At 30.6% G+C, this 23411-nt stretch overlaps 1 protein-coding gene across 1 annotated transcript in view; it reads left to right on the forward strand.

Moving 5' to 3' along the window:
• The first annotated feature begins 2888 nt into the window (after positions 1–2888).
• The window catches only part of TppII (Tripeptidyl-peptidase II), a 113748-nt gene continuing 93225 nt past the window's right edge, over positions 2889–23411 (forward strand). The window contains exons 1-5 of the mRNA XM_067271525.1: positions 2889–3221; positions 12694–12822; positions 15136–15231; positions 15350–15454; positions 18573–18706. Of these exons, the coding sequence (XP_067127626.1) occupies positions 3060–3221; positions 12694–12822; positions 15136–15231; positions 15350–15454; positions 18573–18706 (626 nt within the window). The 5' untranslated portion in view covers positions 2889–3059. The remainder of the gene's footprint in view (positions 3222–12693; positions 12823–15135; positions 15232–15349; positions 15455–18572; positions 18707–23411) is intronic.

The following is a 23411-nucleotide window of genomic DNA, read 5'->3' on the forward strand; positions in this document are numbered from 1 at the left end:
AAAACAAATGACTATTAAGTTTAACATATTTACATCTATGGTGAGAAACGTTTAAAATTTACAACAGCCCTGTGGCGTCCGTTGAGATATACTAGTGATGCGACAAAGGAGGCATTTGACATTGACCGGTATCGGCACCCTCGGGATTTGGCAGCCTGCGTGCATGCACGCGCCGCACACCTACCAGGACGTCTCTGATTCCATTCATTAGCCACTCGTAGGGAGCAGGGAGCTATTTCACTAAGTGGATTGTTTTAAAATTTAAAAAGTAAAGAATATTTTATGTTATTTTTATGTACGTTTTTTTACAAAGCTACATTTAATTATAATTTTCTTTAAAAGTATATTAATACAATTGAACAATATATTGTACCAGGTATATATATATCCACCGCACATTTTATTTCACCGAGTAAGTTTTCATAATTTATTTTTAATTTTAGCCCTTATATGGTGGCAAGCGATTCAGAATGTAATTGTGATATTAAAAATACATTTAGAGAAGTCTACAGTTTTTACTGGCTTATCGAACAAATGAATACGAATGGAACCTAGACCAGGGATGGGCAACCTTTTTCTATGTAAGAGCCGCATTTTAAGACTTTTGAACTGACTGCCGGATGGCCGAGCGGTAAAGGTGGCAGCCTACCGCTCTGGGGGACCCGGGATCGAATCCGAACGGGTCGAATAATCCCCAGGAATTTTTCGGGGGGTGGTCCGTTCGGATATGTCGGGCCCCGTCCCTCACCACCCGGTCGCCCCATTGTGGGCCTGGCCGAACCCATAATGGGCCTACTAAAAGAGGCCCTCTTAGTGCCCACAGGGCGGAAAGAGTTTAAAAAAAAAAAAAGACTTTTGAACTGATGCGGGCCGCATACAACAGAAAGAGAAAAAAAATGTTGGTAAATCAGAATTATTTATTCATATATAATTATAAATTAGCATAGGTATACTTAATTTAGCTTCTGGAACTGATGTGAACGTAATATATTGGAAATATTTGGTTAAATATTCGTCACTGCTAGTTTTAAATTAGTTTCGATGTGTCTGTTAGCCGGTTTCTTGTTTTAATTTTTACTAAATTCATTGCGGGAAAAACTATTCACATACATAAGTTGTAAAAATAACGTTTGAATTTTTGCTGCATGCTTCCTTAAGCTGGGAAATTGATATATTTATTCACATTTTATGTGTCGCGGGCCGCAAAATATATGAATGCGGGCCGCAGGTTGCCCATCCCTGCCCTAGACCATCACTGACGCGTAATTAACTGATTGCCCCTGGAAGTCGGCTTCTTACAGAAACGCAGCTTCCCTGTCATCAAATGTCACGGCACGCCACTGATTCATTGAAACGAATAAGGCAAATCGATTTATTGACACAAAGAAAAAAGAAAGAGCTCTCTAGCAATTGCATGGGCTCAAGGATACCGGCACATTTCATCGTAACGCAATGACGTCACTGCTATTCAGCTTTACATCTTTATTCCGCTCGTCAAACAGTCCGTGTTTTACTTCTTACATTCTGATGACAATCGTATTAATTTCTATTGTACCCAGTTTAATGTTTCATGGATAGGAAACTGTAAAGAGATTTATTCTAGTTTGTATTTCAATACAAAAGGCAACTTTGTACTGTTGGTGCCAAGATCTTTTATCCAGGCCCATTACGAGACTGGCTGGGGTAAATAATGGAATAATGGGAAAATTTCGCCGCCCCATTATTTAGGTATCTCAATTTAAAAGACTAAAATATACAGTAATTCTAAAAAACTTTTCGGCAAGAATAACATCATTATTGTGTATTGTACACGTGTATTGTATTATTATTATTTATTGTGAAATTTTGCCGCCTCCTAAAAGTGCCGCCCCTGCCGCCCCCACTACACTACGCCACTGCCTCTCCCCGAATTTGGGTCTATAATCCTTTGAGTCACAACTTTAGCTTTATTTAGTATTCCTTCCTCATTCACACATTTCCAAGTATTTGAAAATATTTCCTTTCCACTCAAAAATATGTATAAAGGTTTACGGCTTTGTGAAACTTTTTTTTTGAGTTTTATGCCGTTGAAATAAGTAAAATCAAAATAATAAAATAATTTGTCGGTTTTGTTTACACGTTTATTGGGCCGCATTGGAACTTGCCTTGGGCCGCATGCGGCCCGCGGGCTCGGGTTGGACACCCCTGATCTAGATAAATCCAGTTTCGTAGTATAAGTAAGCGATTGATAACCGAACATTCATTTTTTTTTGTTTATTATTATAATAAGAAATGAAATAATTGAATGATATGGAATTATTCATTAATAAAATGTAATTTTAGATTTTTTAAGACGACCTTTTTAAGTGTTTTCATGATTTTCTTGGATCTATTTCTGTTCAATTAAAGGAATATTCGGATTAAGTGATGGAAATACATTACCTCTGAAGTTAAATAATTTATGCTAAAACTATTTAAAAAGTGCCGGTATAAGAATAAAGGAGATAAATATAGAGAACGTTCCACACTCTTTCGTGGTTGATCAGCTGATTTCTTATTTAATCAGCTGATTAAGTAACGATGATTCATGGAATGAGGATCGCTTTCGGTCATATTCTGAATAATGTATATCAAATAATATTCATTTTTTATAAATAGCAATAAAATTATTATGTAAAAATAAATCGAAACGCAAACGACTAGAATTTATATATATAAATTAAAAAATATAACGAAAATTGAATTTAAGAAAAAGAAATTTGAAGTTAATATTTATAAACTATCGCTTATAAATTTTCGAATTAGGTCAATTTTATAAATACATTCGGAGATTTGGAACATTTTCCTGTAAAAAGTGACCTCTAGTGAGAGAATTTTTTTCGAAATTCAGCATTATCATTCCGATCGCCGTGGGTTATCATCGTCGCAGACATTGGTGCATGAGATCGTTCACATTGTTACTCTATTATATTTTATGCATGCAGTTTGTGTCGTCTAAAAATTACTTGTGTAACCTACGAATATAAATTTTGTTATTTGCTGATTCGTTTTTTTTTCCCATCAAATTTTGATTGTGTAGTATGGCAAATGATAATAAGATTGATTTTCCTGTGTGGGGTTTGTTACCGAAGAGAGAAACGGGTGTTGCGGCATTTCTTAGCAAAAATCCCGAATACGATGGTAGGGGAGTAATTATCGGTATTCTCGATTCGGGTATTGATCCTGGTGCACCTGGATTGCAGGTAATTATTCATCTCTACCCTTTTAATCAATATCATTATTTAATTATTCAAATAATTTTTATTTACAGATATATTTTTTTTAATCTCAAATAAAAACGAAGTCTTCATAGTAATTTCTATTCATATATATATATATATATATATATACTAGCAGGTAGGCCCGGCATTGCTTGGGCAAAAATAATGATAGCGAAGATTAAGATTATTATGTTATAGTCACAAAAGAAAAAGAGTAATTTCATCAACGAACTAAGTATTTCTAAAGAAAGGTCGAATTTGAAAATCGAGTGTTCTAATATTGTTCGATTTTCAAGACGTGTTCTGATTATATCGTTTGATTTTCATCGAATGTTCTAAAGAAGAAAGGTCGAGAAAAACCGAACTAATCTGTTTAAATTTGAAAATCGAATATGTTCTAACATATTACTCTTTTTCTTTTTTTTTTCCAGAGCTGGTAAATCTTGCATGTCGCTTTCTCTTGTTCTCCATTGTTACTTCACACTATCATCGTTACTACCATCGTTAACTTTGGTACTTAAATTTGGTACCCTATCTGTGTACCAAATTTCAACTTTCAACTCCTAACCGTTTTAGCGAAAATTAAGATTATTACGTTACAGTCAACCTTACCCGTTTTCACAGAATGCAAGAATTGGGTCCTCCCTGTTTCCAGATTAATTACAGAATTTTTAGATGGGTCTAAAAATATGTTCGATTTCCCACAAAAACGAAAAAACTGCAACTGCGTCTTGCACGTCGCTTTCTCTTAACAATTCCATTGTTATGTAACATTTCCATTGTTACTTAACACTTCCATTGTTACTTGACACTTCCATTGTTGATGGAAGTGTTAAGCCTTAATCCTGTCCCTTTCCCCCGTGGGGAGGTATTTCGAAAAATCCCTTCTTAGTGTGCGTTTTTGTGACGCACCCTAACTGTGTACTAAATTTCAACTTTCAACTCCTAACCGTTTGTGCTCTTAACATTTCCATTGTTATGTAACACTTCCATTGTTGACTCTTCCATTCTTAACACTTCCATTGTTGACACTTCCATTGTTACTTGACACTTCCATTGTTGATGGAAGTGTTAAGACTTAATCCTGTCCCTCTCCCCCGTGGGGAGGAATTTCGAAAAATCTCTTCTTAGTGTGCGTTTTCATGACATACCCTAACTGTGTACCAAATTTCAACTTTCAACTCCTAACCGTATGGACACGTTTCGATAATGTATATGGAAGCTTTAATCCTGTCCCTCCCCCCCGTTGAGAGGAATTTCGAAAAATCCCTTCTTAGTGTGCGTTCTCGTGACGTACCCTAACTGTGTACCAAATTTCAACATTCAACTCCTAACCGTTTGGGCTCTGCGCTGATTATTATTATTATGTTGGGTTAAGTTAGATATACTCGGTTAACACCGGTGGCTAAGTACTATGCCGGACCAAAGTCAAGGCATAGTAACCAAAACAGAAATTAAAGAAGTGTATCAGTGTGTGTGTCTGTATTCAGGAATTTTCTCACAATATGACATGTATTCAATATAGTGGTCTTCTGTAGTGTGATGTATGTGTTTCTATTCAATTCTAATGTGCCCAGGCTTTTGTGTAGTGTGTGTGGTATGACACCTGTAGAGGAGAGAACAACAGGTACAATAAGCACCCTATCCATCCTCCACAGATGCCTTATTTCCTGGGCGAGTTCTGTGTACTTGCTAATTTTTTCAGTGCATGCGTTTTGTATATTGTGAGTGTTTGGAATGGATATGTCTATAATGTATGTGATTTTATTGTGTTTGTCAATGAGTGTGATGTCTGGTCTGTTGTGGTGAATTGTTTTATCTGTGATTATGGCTCTGTCGTAGTACATTTTGTGCGTGTTGTTTTCCAATACTGTCTGTGGAATGTATTTGTAGTATGGTTCGTGGATGTCTGCTAATTTGTGTTTCTTTGCAAGCTCTTGGTGTATTATATTTGCTACTTGGTTATGTCTGTGTAAATAATCTGTCTGTGCCAAGAGCTTGCAACCAGAGGTGATGTGTTGTATAGTTTCTGGCATGATGTGACATTTTCTGCATGTGTCATTTGTGAGTGTTGCATCTTTGAGTATGTGTTTTCTGTAGTTTTTAGTATTTATGACCTGATCCTGTATGGCAATCATGAATCCTTCCGTCTCCCCTAAGAGGCATCCCCGAGCTAACCAGCTGTTTGACGCAGTTTTGTCAACAAAATCCTGGGCCAGATCGTAAGGATGCCTGCCATGGAGTGCCTTTCGAGCCCACGATTGCTTAATGGTGTCTATGCTTTTTATATGTTGTGTTGTGTCCATATGATGTGAGTGTAAGTTTAATGGTGTGTTATTCGAGTCTGCTAGAGTTACTGCTTTATGTAATTGTGATGTTTCTTGTTTTTTGTAGAAAAACTCTCGCAGTGACTGTATTTGTTTGTAGTGAAGGTTAACTATGTCAATCAGGCCACGTCCGCCATCTTTACGTGGAAGGGTTAATCTTTCTGTGGCGGATTTAGGATGATGTTGTTTATGCTTAGTAAGTGTTGTTCTTGTTTTCCTTTGGAGTTGCTCAAGATCAGTGTGAGTCCAATGTATAACTCCAAAAGAATATGTGAGTACTGGGATGACATATGTGTTTATTGCTTTAACTGTGTGTTTTGCATTTAATTGTGTTCTGAGAATAGCATTTAACCTACTTTGGTATTCTTTAATTAATCTTTGCTTTATTTGTGTATGTTCTGTTAGTTTGGCCTGTTGGAATCCTAAATACTTGTAGAACTCGCCCTCTTCCATGGATTCAATAACGTCTCCATTTCCAAGTGCAAAATCTTCTTTCTTCAGGATTCCTTTTTCTATGTGAAGTGTTTTGCATTTATCTAGGCCAAATTTCATTTGTATGTCCTTGGTGTATGAATGTGTGATTTGTAGGAGTTGATGAAGTTGTTTTTGTGTGGATGCATAAAGTTTTATGTCATCCATGTACATGAGATGTGACAGTGTAAACTGTGTTGTTTTTTCGTGTCTGATATTGTAACCATATTGAGTGTTGTTTAACATGTTGGATAATGGGTTCAGGGCTAAGCAGAACCAGAGAGGACTCAAGGAATCTCCTTGAAATATTCCTCGCCTAATAAAAATTTGGTTTGTTTGTATGGAAATGTTACTAACCCTGAGATGTAGTGTTGTTCTCCAGTGCTGCATAGTGTTTTGAAAGAATGCAATGAGTGATGGATGTATTTTGTACATGTGTAGAATATGTAGCAGCCAACTGTGTGGAACACTATCGAATGCTTTTCTGTAGTCTATATATGCCATGTGTATGTTTCTGTGTTGTTTGTGTGCTTGCCGTAGAATGACTGAATCTATGAGTAACTGTTCTTTGCATCCCCTGTGGTTTCTACGACAACCTTTTTGCTGTTCTGTTAGAATATTGTGTTCTTCAACGTGTTTGTATATTTTGTTTGCAATACAGGATGTCAATAATTTGTAGAGTGTTGGAAGACATGTAATTGGTCTGTATTGTGTGGGGTCTGTGGTATTGTTGTTTTTAGGTTTCATGTAGGTGATGCCCTGGGTAAGAAAATTTGGCATGTCTTGTGGATTGATGATGATGTGTGTTAGATGTTTAGCTAGTTCCTGGTGCAGTGATGTAAACTTTTTGTACCAGAAATTGTGAATGTTGTCTACACCAGGTGTCTTCCAGTTGTGTGTTCTGTTAACAGTGTATTGGAAATCATGTATGCTTATTTCAACACAGGGCATAGTTGGTATGTTGTGCAAGTTTCTGTTCTCCTCCTCGATCCAGCCTGCATCAGCATTATGCGTGACAGCACTGGACCAAAGAGAAGACCAATATGTTGTGAGTTCTTCTTCTGTTGGTGTGCCACTGTGCTGTGTAACAGTGTTTGCTTTGTTATTGATTTGTCTATAAAAGAGTTTTTCATTGTTTGTAAATAATTTATTTTGTTGTTTTCGTAGTGTACATGTTTTGTATCGTTTGAGTCTACGTGCTTTGGCAGCAAGTTTTTGTTTTAGTGTATCAATGTATTCTGTAATGTGTGTGTTGTGATGTTCATGTTTTGTGTGTGTTTTTATTTTCTTGAAAATGTTTTTGAGCTGTTTCCTTAATTTGGGTGTTATGTTGTTTTTAGCGTATTGTGTCAGCTTGCCTAATTGCTGTCTAATGTCATTTATTTGTATTTCTATTCTTCTCTGCCAGGCAGGCTTGTGATAGAATTGTGTTTTCTGTGTGTTTGTCTGTGATTGTACTTTCAGCCCATGGTGTGTCACTACTGTGACTGCTCCAGCATAAACTAATGTATGAATGTCTGCGAGTGTAGAAATTGAATGAATGTAGTGTGGTAGTAAGTGAGTGTTTACGTAATTTAGTGTTTTTCCTACTTCCTTTGACGTGTTGATTTTTGGCATTCGTGGTCGTTGTGTGGGATCTGTGCCTGTATATTTAGTGAGTGTTTCCTGAAATATATGTGAGAGTGTATTAACTAAATCCATGTCTATGTTATCAGTGATGGATGAGGAAATGTCTGTAGTATCATTAGTGGTAATTGTTGTATGTGTGTTATTATCAATGCTTGTTGCTGGATTATCCTGACAGGTTACATGATAAAATAAAATAATCAACCATTCCAACTTCAGCAAAAATTCTTTAATCCTAAGAACGTTTTCAAACGCATTAAGCGTCCATCTTCAGTTACATCTTTAAATTAAATATGAAATTCGAACTAATATTAAATTCGAACAAATATTACATAAATTAACGGTACGATTACAATAAATAAATAAATACATAAAAAATAAAAAATAAAAATAAAATAAAATAAAATAAACAGGATTATCGTAATTTACAAAATTATGTCAATATTTCATGTGAAATATTGACATAATTTTGTAAATTACGATAATCCTGTTTATTTTATTTTATTTTATTTTTATTTTTTATTTTTTATGTATTTATTTATTTATTGTAATCGTACCGTTAATTTATGTAATATTTGTTCGAATTTAATATTAGTTCGAATTTCATATTTAATTTAAAGATGTAACTGAAGATGGACGCTTAATGCGTTTGAAAACGTTCTTAGGATTAAAGAATTTTTGCTGAAGTTGGAATGGTTGATTATTTTATTTTATATTGTCTCTTCAGTAAGGAAATATAGTTTTATTTATTCAGGTTACATGATCTTCATTAATGTTAGATGTTTCTGTCTGTTGATGTATTTGATCAGCAACCTGTTGTTTGATAAGTTCAAGTGTTGTTTGTGGAATAAGGTTGCTGTGTATAATTATTCTTTTTTGATCAACAACCCTTTGTTCGGTGACAGTGAGGTAAGGATACTGTTGTGTGAATCTATGGTGTAGTTGTTGTCTGTATGCTGTCATGTTTGTTTCGAGTTTTGTGATGGTGTAGTAAGTACGGATGATAAACTCGTTCATTTCTACTGTCCATTTCATCCGTTGGCGTGGTTTTCCAGCCTTTGTGGTCTGTGGATGCATTGCCACAGAAACACCAAGGCTGGGTAGGTTCCTCACATCTGTTGAGGGCATTGCAGTAGCCATGCTTGGGCCAGTGCTGCTTTCGCCACCGGTAACCAAGAGAGACTGTGGCCTATTTTTCGAACGTGAGCCTCTGCCTAACCCACGAACGCGGACCTTGTTAACCCGGGCGACGTCCGAGCCGGTATCACACTTTGATCTAGTTATTACCATAATAAATATCACCACAGAATGTGGGTGTGGTCACTCTTAGCTTCATTTCTCCCCATAGACCTTACTGGCATGGGTGTCCCTACCAGGAGCTTATGCTCCAGCCTGCATTGCCCTATGGATCAGTAAAATTACTGGGCTCTCCCACCACGACCAGGTGGTGACCACGGGAGAGTTATTATTATTATTATTATTATTATTATTATTATCAACTCGTCTCGATTATATATATAGATATAGATGAATAGAAATAATGCTTAAAAAACTATAACTTTTTAAATGAGAGAATTGTAATTACAGCATATCTTCTTTAAAAATGATATGATTTACTTGTTGGGACGTATTTATGTGTTGGCTTATTGCAATTGTTAATGTTATTACTGTCGTATAGAGCAGTGTGATTTTTCATGTTGGATAAAATTTTGAATTGTGTATATATGTAATTCAATTTTTAACTTTTTCTGTCCTTTGGATACTAAGAGGGCCTTTTTTATGCATGTTGTGGGTTTGCTCGAGTCCAGAATGAGGCTGACCGGGGACGTTTACATTATGTGGAATGAAAAGTTCCTGGGGAGTTCTTGCCCAAATTCCCCAGAGCAGTTAGGGTGTGACCGTGCAGATGCCAGTGAGTGAATTTTTCGAGCAACCGGGAACGTGTGGCGAGAAGATGCGAGAGACAATAAATATCAAACTCTGTCAGATGTGTGCGAGAACCAGAAATTCACTCGTGCCGGCAAGATTTCTCGCTTCTTGCTTGTGCAAGTTTTTCTTTGCGAGAACTATATCTCTTGCAACCTCTCGCTTGCTACTAAATTCGTGTTTGTATAGTTGTACCTTTAGGCTGATACCTTTTGCTATCTTGGCCGTATAGGCATGAATTAATGGTGTTTTTGTTAGTAGATAGTATTGGATAGTATTAGAATAATTAACAGCTTAGCTTGGAAATGAGTAGAAATTTTAATGATAAAAAATTGCAATGGACTCTGTTGGGAGGATCCTGACATTTTTACTCATCGGCCACTTTCCGTGACTAGTTTTAATTTTGCCGATTCCTTTCTACGCCAATAAAAGTAACAACAAATTAAAAATAGGATGAATAGAAACTTAAATAAAGAATTAATAATAATTGTTTATTAACATGAATCAAAACTCAAATTTTGTGTTTTAGAGGTATCAATTATTATTATTATTATATATTTAAAAAAAAAAAAAAAAATTTATTGCCAGTCTCTGATGATTTATTAACTTCAGATATATTGAGTGATTCTTTGGGGGCACTAGTAACTATGCTGGAAACCCCCAGTTGTTTTATTTAATCTGTGGTTAAGTGGTTAAATACAGAGTCATTTTTATTATATATAAAACTCATTTTGTGAAAATTTATTATCAAAAGCAGTGATTTTCATTGATGAAAAAGTTTTAAGTATCTTGTGAATTCAACACTGAATATTCATTAATCAAAATTTTTATTAATATAAATTTAATATACTAAAATCTTAATATACAGGATGGGGTAAAAGTCAGTTTGCCAAAAGTACATGATTCATTATTAAAAATAATAAACACTGTAATTTCTATATGCCATTCATTTTCAGTTTAAAAGTTTAATTTCTGAAATAAACATTAAAAACATATTAATCAATATAAAAGAAATTGGGTATACTATAGATTGCATCCTATGGAATTTTGGGACTTTGAGTATATATTTGAACTCGGGATCGAGATGAGTTCAATGGTACCCTACTTTTGGACCTGAGACAAAAAATAAGAAAGTTATCATACTTTTTTAATGCTATCATGCAGACGGCACCGTAGTTGCTAGTACTGCCATCTTGTGGTAAAGTTCGCAAACCATGACGTCAGACTATGGTCATCTCCCGGAGGGATAGGTTAAGTTTGTTGGACAAGCCGTGATAGTGGTGCGTAGTACAGTAGAGCGTCGTTTATCCGAAAACCAGTTATCCAAAATGTCGGTTATCCGAAAGCTTTCCAGTCGGACTGTGTTGTGCTGAATCAAACGTTTTTGATGCTAGATTAACTTCCAAAATATAATTTTTTTGTTTTTATATTTTTCAATATATTTATTTTGTTTGTACAAAATAAAGAAATAATTTTTAATGATACAATAGTCTCAATTATTATTATAAAAATTTTCGTTAGGCTTAAAATCGACGAAAATTCAACACGAAGCAACACGCAACAGAGAAAAATTTCAACATCGGATAGGTTAATATATTTTTTCGTACATAATAGGTTATCCGAAAAAAATCAGTTATCCGAACAACTCCAGTCCCCGATTGATTCGGATAAACAACGCTCTACTGTACTAGCCAACTGTGAGCGATAGGAAGCGTGTTGGCGGCGAGATTGAGGAGCGCGAAGGTGTACAAAAAGGACTTAACTCCAACTGCAGATGATCAGTGCGCTCGTGGATCAACATTTGCCTCTGTTGAAAATATATATATGGCTGACTTGCTGGACTGCCTGTTAAACACATGATAGGTTTAGTGGAGAGAGCGACACGACTTCCAATCATCGTGCAATCTCCGGGAAAAAGTATGATAACTTTTCTTATTTTTCGCTTCCGGTCCAAAAGTAGGGTATCGTTGAAATCATCTCAGTTTCCTGAGTTCAAATATATACTCAAAGTCCCAAATTTCTATAGGGTGCAATCTATAGTATTCCCAAGAAATTGAAGAAAAGAAAAAGTAAGAAAGAAGGTGCAATCTCAAATAGAAAATGAAGCAAAAGTCATTTACAGAAAGTATATTAAATCAAGTGTATGTAATTCACATATTTTTTTCTTCCATGTGCAGTAATAATTAGTCATTTCATGCATTTTTATAATTTTATTAACTTTTAGTTCATTATAGTTTATAAAGTTTATGAATTTTTAAATTTCTTCCACGTATAATAAACTTTTTGGATAATTTGTGAAAGTTGAAATTTATTAAACACATAATCTAATTGAATTTTACTCATTTAATTACTTTATAAATTCTGTAATAATTTTGTAACTGATAAAGTTTATTTAATACTTTTTTATGAATCGCATTTATTTCTCAAATATTTTAACTAATTATCTAACTAAAAAAATGGAATCACGATAAAATTCTTTCACTTAATGTGATTTGATGTTTTGAGTTAAAATTTGATTTCTATTTACTTAAAATTCATGTGAAAATGTTTTGATCACTTTTTATATTTCCTGTCTCTTGTATTTTTATTGAAATCTTATAATAATCTGTAAGATTAAAATTTTAGAAATCAGACAAATTTGAAAAGAAAAATATAAATTCATAAAATTGCTGCTTTTATTTGATATAATTTATTAGAAATATAATTATATAACATAAAATTAAAATTTAATAAAAAAATTGTAATAAATTCATACTGCCCTTGGTACCGAATTGTTATAAAATGATATGTTTAAAAAGATTATGTTGTGTCTGATGTTGCAAATGAACATCATTTAACTTAGTTTATAATTCATGTAGTATAATTCATTAAGATAAATATTTATCTCAGCTTATAATTCACGTAGAATTCTCTATAAGAATTTTTTCATTGTTATTTAAATTATTTTAAAAACTTTGCTTCTATGAAAAATTGAGGAAAAACTGATACAATATAAATAAAATATAATTTTAATTGCAAACATTTAAATATAGCATTATTAAATTGTAATGATGATTAAACATTTTAATATAGCATTAATTAATAAATTAATTTTTTTTAAATAGAAAACTAGTGATGGAAAGCCAAAAATTATTGACATGATGGATGCGTCAGGAGCAGGAGATGTTGACACATCTAAAGTAGTAGAGGCAATAGATGGAGAAATTGTTGGATTGACTGGAAGAAAATTAAAGGTTAGTAATTTAATATATTTTCAATAGTCAAGTAAAAAAAACATTGGCAAATGTACAGTAGTTATCAAGTTTCATTTGAAAAGTTATAAAAATGATTATCAAATGTGTATAAACATTCACTAACCCAATTTTTAATTAAAGCTAAATGATCCACCAAATTATTGGACTATTTTAGCTTTAAAATAGTCCAATGATCTGGTTGATTGATTGACTTTATCCAATGATATAAAATAAAATTAAAACAGTGAGATTTCTTTTTTGTTTACATTATTGTTTAGAAATCCAAAATACTTTCTTTAATGTTTTTGAATTTTATAAAGCCGTAAAAATAAAATTATTCCAGAAATAGTCTTTTTTCCCCTATATGCTGAAATACCAGATCTAAATTTTGGAGACCAACCATTGCTTAAGTTCCTCTTTAATTAAATTTGGGAAAAATAACTGACTGCTAGTTTTAAGATAGCTACAAACTGTACCAGCTAATTAAATACAAAATTTATTGGTATTTTTATATTGTGGGTATGTGGGTTGCATTGCTTTGCCTATCACATTCTAATGTCATGCCTTTTTGCATAGCAGCATTTTGCATCAGATTCAAAAAGCACATGAATCTAAAATTAAAAAACAAAATTTATTAGAATTTAACAAGAATGATTGTGCTTAAAAAATGACTATTACTAAAAATGATAACAAAAAGATGATATTTTTATTATTACTTTTTGCTGTTTTTGTAATTATTGTTAAAAGCACACAATTTAAAAATTTCAAAATCAATAATTATTTGAAGTTAACAAGACTAAGTTTTCTAAAACATTACAAATAAGCACTTTTTTCTTATTTTTGTTACATTTAAATACACTTTAAAAAAATCAAACTTAAATGATTTACCTAAACTATTACAGTTACATACTTTTAATTTTGTTGTCTTAATCATACAAAACTCAAATCTAAAGATAATACTGTTGACCCATGCACTCATGAATTAATCCATATAAGAATCACATCTACGGACTGCTTTGTTACAAGTCTTTCTTGGTTTTTAATACACTTAAAATAACTGTGTTTTATTACTGTTTTTGAAAACAGTTGAGATTCTAATATACCACACTCCTGCAGAATACAAAAAAGATCTCATTCATGCTTAAACAAATTGAGAAAAGTGAACAAAAACAGTAAATCTAACCTGAAATGCTCAACTGATGGGTTAATTTGCATACTGACAGATAACTGTGGGTTATTAACTTTTTATTAAAAATAGACAATTCTGTGATCAAAAATAATTTTATTTTTAAACTTTTATGAAACAAAAATTTCATACTTAGGTTTTACTTACTGCACATTTTAAATTCTTCATTTGAAATCATAGTTCAAGATACTGTACTTGTAAATTTTTCTTTAAACTTTGTTTTCTGTTGTTATTTTTTCAAATATATTTAAAATGTAATTTAAAAAAATAAATTTTGAAATTTCTTTCTGGAGTAAAATTTATTTTATATACATTTCATTATATTTGTTTATTTTTCCTTATATTTCCCTATTTATATTTTTATCATTATTTTATATTATATTTTTTATGATATAATATGTCAAATATTAATTACTAGTAGCCTGGGACTCCCCCTAGTAGGCATTCTAGCAGCATTACAAATTCCTATGAAGCACGTTTGATGCACTTAATATATGAAAGGTTCCTCTCCAGTGGCGTATTTCTTTGGTGGTGTCGTGAAAGGTTTCTATTATTAAAATATTACTTTCTGGGAGTCCACTATATAATTTTCAAAACTCCGTTTTTTTATTATTCGCCTCCTAGTGCACGTTACAGGCATTCCGTGACAATAATAAATTCCCATTACAAATATATTGTATTATTTATATTGTTATTGGCCAAATGAATAATAATAATTTATATTGTTAATTCAAATGTTCGGAATATGACACACGATAGGGGCGCCTTTAGTGCTCGTTTTTGGCATAATGTTACACGGACAGATGGACACGCGTTCAATGGGTTATATATATAGATTAATATTAAGTGTTTTATGAAATTAATTTAAATAAGAAAATAAATTTAAATGAATAGAAAACTTCTGATAATAAAATAATCTTCATTCTTTGCATACTATTTGCAATTAGTTTTTGTCTTTAAAATATTCTTACAGAACTAATAGTGATAAACAAGCTTTTTTTAATTTAAGAATTACATTTATATAATGTTGTTCTATTATTTAATTAGTTTATAGACTTATATCTTTATAACTAAATATGTTTAATTTAATATAATATTAACAAATATGAAATTATGATTAATTATAGATTCCTTCATCTTGGATAAATCCTAGTGGAAAATATCATATAGGAATTAAAAATGCATATGATTTATATCCAAAATCATTAAAAGAAAGAATTCAGGTAGACGACTATAATTTAATTAACTTTTTACATTCTAATATAATAAGTTATCAAAAAATATTTTTATAGAAATTATTGAAAAAACAAACTACAAAAGTTTTTCTGTATAAAATTTCAGAAAGAGAAAAAAGAAAAGCAATGGGATCCAAATCATAAATTATTATTAGCAGCTGCAATTCGTGAACTTCAAGAATTTGATGATAAACATCCAAACACTAATCAGGTGGATGGAATAAAATAAGTTTGTTATAACTTTAATTGAAAAATAATTTTAAATTATTTTAAATGATTTGTTTTATATTTTTTGATTTTTAAAAACCATAATTTAAAAAAATTTTATTTTAAAACTTACTACTATATTTATAGCACAATAGTGTTTTTAAAATATAATAAAGAAAATAAATAGTCAGATAATTATTTTTTTTATATGTTTTAAAGATATGTCATTTCAAAAGCTGAATGATACTAGATAAAGTTTAAAACAGATAAATTGTTTGATTGTTTTAATTAAATTATAATTGCAAAAATATACAAAATGTAAAACATTAGAAAATAATAATAATTTTTTTAAGCACTGAAGGTACAAATGATGTGGGGATTACATACAAAATTAAAAATAAAATAAAAATCAATACCATTACAGCATCACAATAACAATATAATCTGTACCATTTATCATTAATACCAATAATATACAAAATAATAAATTTACTATAAAATAACTATTAATATATAGAAAGGAGTTCTGTCCAAAATGAGTATATTTAAATAAACCAATTAAATTAAAAGAAAAACTTGTCTACAAGATAAGAAATATTAATAAGATGAACAAACAAAATATTTTATAATTACATGAAATATCATCTATAATTTCAAGAAACAACTGATAAGAGATACTTCTATATCCAAAAAAAAAAAAAAAATTTGTCAAATTTGGAAGTATCTCAAATTTGAGAGATACTTGCCAACTGACTAAGAAATAAAAAATCTATATAATTGTTTTTTCAAACAAATATTAATAAGACTAACTTCACATAGAACTATTTGAAAATATAATTCTCTCACCAGTGAAGTGTGGTCCAACAAGAAAAAACTGTTAAAGATCTTTAAGTGAAAATACTGAAATATTTATTTAAATACATACAACTAATTTTGACTGAAAATAAAACCAATGGTGAATGTATTAACATTTTTTGTTGCTAGCAATTTCATGGAAAAGAAGTTACATGTAATTCTATTACAACTGTACATCTAATTATTATAAAAATATTGGTTAATTACTAGTAGGGTTTCTCACTTCCTGGTCTTTGCTTGTCCCGGGATTCCAGGAAAAAAGTGAACTATTTCTCAGGATCCCGGGAAATCCTGGGATAGAATTATTTTTATGATATACAAAATATCTTGAAATCAAATGATATAATTATTTTTCACTTTTTAAAGTAATTTAATATGTTCTGCAACCTCCAAAATCATATTAATAATGCTGTGTAAGATACAAATTAAAAATTACCTTTGAATTACGTAGAAATTTTTACAAATAGAAAAATTCAAAGTTATTAAAGTTTGCTGGAAACTGCATACAACAAAAATGCCTTTGAATTGAGTTGAAAATTTAAAGAAATAAAATGAATTTAGAGCAAACTTATAAGTTAGAAGGTAATTTTTGTTATTTAAATAAAACCTAATACAAAATATTATTGTAAATTTTTATAATAAGATTTTAAAAAGCAAAGATGGTCAATACTCTGATCACTCAATTTGATTCTTATTTTATTAAAGAAAAGTCCTGCTACCAAAAATGCCTTTTTCAATTTAATAGATGTGGAATCATCTTTAATGCATTTAAGAGAAGACAGACGATGTGTTTTTTCACCTGTAGCCTGGAAGATTTCTAGTTCATTTTTGAGATTCATTACAGTACTTCTTTTGCCATCTAGTATTCTTGATTTGTCTACCTTGGCTGCTTTAATAGTGGCATCAAGCTTATAGCCCAATAATTTGGCAGTTTGTTTGGCTTTAATAATCAGATTTATGAAGAAAAACTTCATACTTGCATACTTCGTACTCGTTTGTATCCTTGCTCAATTTGCACAACCTGGCATAATGCAGTTATTGAACTACTGGGCATTGTTAAAAATTATGACTGCATAAGCACAATTATTCCAGATATTACAGGTTCTGACAAATAAAGAATTTTCAGAGTCCTGTCACAAATAGGCTATATATTGATTATTGAAAATCTGTGACATGCCATAATAAGCAAAAATTTAAAAAACTAATAAGCAAGCTTAAACTGTTTAAATAAATACTGTTTAAATAAATACAAATGTTTAAATAAAAACTGTTTAAATAAATACAAATGTATTCTGATGGTTTATGAGTTAATTATACTTTCTATTTGCAAAATTTCCTCAACTTTAACACAAAATAAGAAAAAAGTGGATTTTTAAGAAATTTGTGGGATTTCCTGGGTTAAAAAAACAGCTGGTATCCTGTTGGAGAAACTCTAATTACTAGTATGTAAAATACAGTTATGTGAAAATTTGAAATGATAAATTAGTTGATCAATTTATTGAAAAGAAGCCAGAAATTTAAAAAATAAGATAAATTTGTATGTACCTGATTTAAAGGTTTCTTGTACCTTCAGTTATTTATTTTATTACAATAATATCATAAATATTACAGTACATGTTATGAACACTGTTATGTTTAAAACTTGCATTTATAACAACATGATCTAGCTATGTCTTCATATTAAATTTAACTATAGTAGGGGTGGTTTAGCAAAATACCCTGTTTTTCCCTGGATTATGGAGTACCACAGGGAAAAGCAACGTATGAAGCCACCCCAAAAAGTTTTAAAATATATTATTATTAAATAATAAAATAAATATTAAATATTATATTAAATACATTTCGAACTGTGGAAAAAACAGTTCAAAATGCATTTAGTATAAATAAATCTTTTGTGTTATAAATAAAAAAAGGACTGTTAAAAAGATCAAAGTGATGTTGTTTTTTAAAGTACCTTCTTTTTGAAGATTTTTAGGATTACATATATATTTTAAATGTTTTAATTGATCTTAAATCTTTTAATTGATTGAATAAACATGCTTTATTATTTGTTTTCAGAATCTGATTTGTAATTGCATAACCCATAATTGGTGATTACTAATTAATTTGTAAATTTAGAAATTATCAGTATTTAAAATTTTTAATTTGTCAAATTTGAAAATACAGATGGAAATATCTAAATCAAATATAAATTTTTTTTATTATTATAATTGTTGTATACTGAAGATTTTTAAATTGTATAAATTATAATTTTTTATTTCTAGCAGCTAAATCAAGATGATCGCTTTCAACGAGATGAACTTGAAGCAAGGGTTGATGTTCTCAACTCATTAGATAAAAAGTATAATGATCTTGGCCCAGTTTATGATTGTGTTGTATTTCATGATGGAAATACTTGGAAGTAAGAATTTTATAATTTTTAAAATAAAGAAAAACTTTTTTAGTTTATAATTATTTTTAATTTTATAATTAAAAGAACGAAAAATTTTTTTTATTAATGTAATTAATTTTAGCAAAACGCAAATATTTTCTATTATTAAACAGTATTTAGAAATTCTAAACCAAATTCTACTTAATTTGAACCAATTTTGTTCATTTTGCCACTAAGTGTTACAGCCAATATCAAAAAGAAATCATGCATTTATTTTAAAAAATATGACATATTTGTAAAATTAGTGTGCACTACACATTTCAACATAAATATATAGGGTAGATGTACCAGTTCTGGCGAGAAAACAAGTTTAACTTAAAAATATAATCGCCACATATTCAAAACTGTCCAATGAAACAAACTTTTATTGTTAACTGTTCACACAATTAACAGTAAAAGTTCGTTTTGTTTGTAATTATATTTTTAAGTTAAATTTGTTTTCTGGCCAGAACTGGTACTGCACTGGCCAAAACTGGTATATCTACCCTATGTTCATTTGTAATTTATATTTATTTTCATTTTGTTGTATATAACATTGCTAATTTAAATTCATCTGAATAACCCCAGCAATAATTAGTTTGAATTAGTGAGAATTTACAATATGTAATGATTAAAAGCAACATACAGACACTGAAAAGTTTGTATTTAAGTACATTTATGATTAGAATATTATAGAAATATAATTAATTATTTTGAAGTAATTTTGTTGGGCATATTATGAATTATTTCTAAATATTCAAATATATTTATAATAATTATGGCAATTATTATTCTACACAGCTGAAAACAGTTTAATGATCCAACAGATTAGCTATCTGTCATCTCTTTGAATTTTTAATAGATCACTCTCTCTACCTTTGATCACAAAATGAATTTTAAGGTTTTCATACTTAAATAATTAATATCCTTGAAAGCAAAAGAAAGTTAAAAAATTATATAAATCATAATTAATTAATAAAATTGTAACTATTAATTTACCTTAAATTTTAATTTATTTTCAATATATTTTGATTTCAGTAATGCAAAATTTAAATTTTTAATACGTCCAATTGAAAATAACAGTCATATCTTTATTTTAAAATTTTTGATTAAGTATGCTTTTAATGTTAGAATAAATCAATTTACAGAATTTTTACTTCATAAATTGCCACAAAGGATCAAAATTCACACATTGAAATTTAGATTCTTTAATATTTATTGTCTTAATTTAAACATTAATATAACTAAATGAAATAATTTATTATTAATTCAAATTTTTTAGCATTAATGAATTAAGTCGGTATTGAGTTTTTGCATTAAGTAAATTTATAGACAAGAATTATGGTGTATATATTCATTTGATCATTTTTCACAATTTTTGTCTATAAATTTGAAATTAAATTTAAAAGTGGAAGCAGATTGTTTGTTAATTAAGGCAACCAAATAGAAAAGTTTTGGCTTGTATTCAGCCATCTTCAGGTTTGATCTCAATAAAGTAGTTTTGAAGAAATGAAAATTATTTTATGCTTGACTGGCATAACTTTTAACTTTTGTTATTTTGAATTGTTTCAGTTTCTATAAATGAAAAGTTAATGTATGCTTGAACTTTAAAAAGTAGGTTAAAATCATTATAGTTGTCATTATTTAATTTGCTAATTTTCATCTGATTAGACGTTATTAGATGTCAAAACAATTAATACACTATGTATAATTTAGTCCAAGCCTTTTATTAATTTTGAATATTTTTATGAAATCAACTTAATGGTATTGACAGTACAGACAAAATTTGTACAAAGGATCCTTAAAATAATTGTAAAACATTTAAAAATAACAATCTGAATAGATATTTTAAATTTTTCATTACTAGTGATAGATTGTAATTTATATTTATTTTCATTTTGTTGTATATAACATTGCTAATTTAAATTCATCTGAATAACCCCAGCAATAATTAGTTTGAATTAGTGAGAATCTATATTGATCTACATTTGGTTGATGCAGATATTATTAAAGCTCATTTTATATATAGCGACTGCTTCAAATTCATGATAGCTTTATTGCTGGAAAAAATATTTTGCTAATTAATATTCAATTTTTGAAGCTAGAACAAATATTTAAGGGACTAATGAAACTATAAATCAGTAAAGGTTTAATTTGAATTGATACTTCAGAAGTTTTTTTATTCGAATGAATTTTCAAAATATCAAGTTAAATTTTTATTACATTAAAATTTTATACTACTTTCCGTGATTTAAATATAGTGAAGGTTGGCTTTAAAGTATTTGAAGTATTCTCTATACAGTAAACCCTCAGTTTAACAGACAAAAAATTTCTGTTCTATAATGAAATTTTCTAAACTATTTTTATTTGCAAAGAGAACATGCTACAAGGTTGAAATAATGAGTCAATGAGCATAAATTACTCAATGTACTGGTACATTATATTGTTTTTATTCATACCTTTGCATCATAATAACATCTTAATGCATCTTGCATATTTTAAGTGTGTAATGGAAATATAGAACAACACATTCAATTTAATAGACGTTTGGGAATAGCAAGTACTTCTTCCCCTAATTAGTCCATTAAATTGAAGGCTTACTATACTAGTATGTTCATATTTTTCATTAAATAAGTGATTACAGCAATTATTGAATTTTATTACACAAATTAAAACTGTCTTGCTGTGATGATGTCTTACAAGTTGTGTTATGATTACAAACTATATTTACAGGTGAACTAAATAAAGAACATTATTTTTGATCCGTAAGACTAAATATCTGCATCCATATTTTCTAGTATAATAAGTCCTGTTAATATATAAAAAAAGTACTAGTATACAAAATAAATTGTAAATTAGCATAAATTATTCATTATTAGTATATGATGAATATTATATCATAAATTAATTCATTAATTTTAATGTATAGTTCAACTGGCAATACTAATTTTAATCCTTGGTTATGGTTTCATTTTGATGCTATTACTCTACAGTTTATTTCTTTAAGTTTATGAGAAAAATAAAAAACTAAAGAAGTTTTCTTTGGAAGAGAGTAATAAAATATTAGATAACATGCAAAATGGAATTAAACAAAATGATGTGACTGATGGCCTACTGGAATGCTGTCTTACAGTATTTTATTTTATCAAAAAAACTTCAATTAAAGAAACAACACACACAAAAATTAGATCAGAAAATAATGGCTTCAAGCAGAAATAATAGAAGCAGGATTGCAACTAATTGGTATTACTATATCATTATTTTAGTTGTTCACTCAAGATATTTTTTGATTTTTTAGTACAGATTAATATTTAAAGTACTGCTCTACTCACTACTAACACCGGGTACTATAACTATAACTTCAAAACGAACCTGTTACCGGTGTTCCTTGTGAAAATCATCTCAGGAGCGTCTCACTAACATTTTCGAACTTATAACAGTTCTTCTTCAGGTGAAGATGGAAGATTTGAAAAAATAGAATAGAATGTTTCAAACCGAACCGCTTCGTCGAATTCTGTCATGGCTGACATGCGCTGTAGTGTCCGGGTGTTGGTTATCGTCTATGCGCGTCTAAAAGGACTTGCCAGGCCGATGAAATGTTGATCTCTTCTTTTTGGTTGATGCAGATATTATTAAAGCTCATTTTATATATAGCGACTGCTTCTAACCATTTTATATGTTCTGGGTGGGGCGTCGTTACGATGATTTTAGCCTTATCTAGTTCTGCCTTGATATCTTGATCGGATGCGTATATACTTAGCGCCGTGTTGAGTTTCCGGTGCTGTAGGTCAGCTTGGTGTTCTTTTAACCTGGTCTTTAGCGAGCGCTTAGTGGAACCGATGTAAACGAGCTCTCTTTGCCATCTGTTGTCCATTAGAGGGATAGAGTACACTCCGTACATTCTGTTGGGATCCGGAGGGTCTTTGCAATTTTTTAGAATTTCGGCTATTGTGGGGCCTCTCCGATAAGCTATCTGCATCTGCTGTTTTTTGGCTATTTCTCCATATACTCCTCTGACGTATGGGTTGTATGTGATAGGAAGCCTTGTTAAATCTTTTTTGTTAGCACTACCTTTTGCTTGTCCAGCGGATGCGTTTCCTTGGTGATGTTGCCTGGTTATACGCTGTATTAGGGAAGGGTATCCGTGGTCTGTTGCAACCTTTTTAAGATAAGCCAGTTCTTTGTCCAGAGCTTTCTTAGTGAGAGGAGTATATGGAGAAATAGCCAAAAAACAGCAGATGCAGATAGCTTATCGGAGAGGCCCCACAATAGCCGAAATCCTAAAAAATTGCAAAGACCCTCCGGATCCCAACAGAATGTACGGAGTGTACTCTATCCCTCTAATGGACAACAGATGGCAAAGAGAGCTCGTTTACATCGGTTCCACTAAGCGCTCGTTAAAGACCAGGTTAAAAGAACACCAAGCTGACCTACAGCACCGGAAACTCAACACGGCGCTAAGTATATATGCATCCGATCAAGATATCAAGGCAGAACTAGATAAGGCTAAAATCATCGTAACGACGCCCCACCCGGAACATATAAAATGGTTAGAAGCGGTCGCTATATATAAAATGAGCTTTAATAATATCTGCATCAACCAAAAAGAAGAGATCAACATTTCATCGGCCTGGCAAGTCCTTTTAGACGCGCATAGACGATAACCAACACCCGGACACTACAGCGCATGTCAGTC

This window comes from Centruroides vittatus, unplaced genomic scaffold, assembly GCF_030686945.1.
Source record: "Centruroides vittatus isolate TY-2023 unplaced genomic scaffold, ASM3068694v2 contig_4, whole genome shotgun sequence".
NCBI lineage: Eukaryota > Metazoa > Arthropoda > Arachnida > Scorpiones > Buthidae > Centruroides > Centruroides vittatus.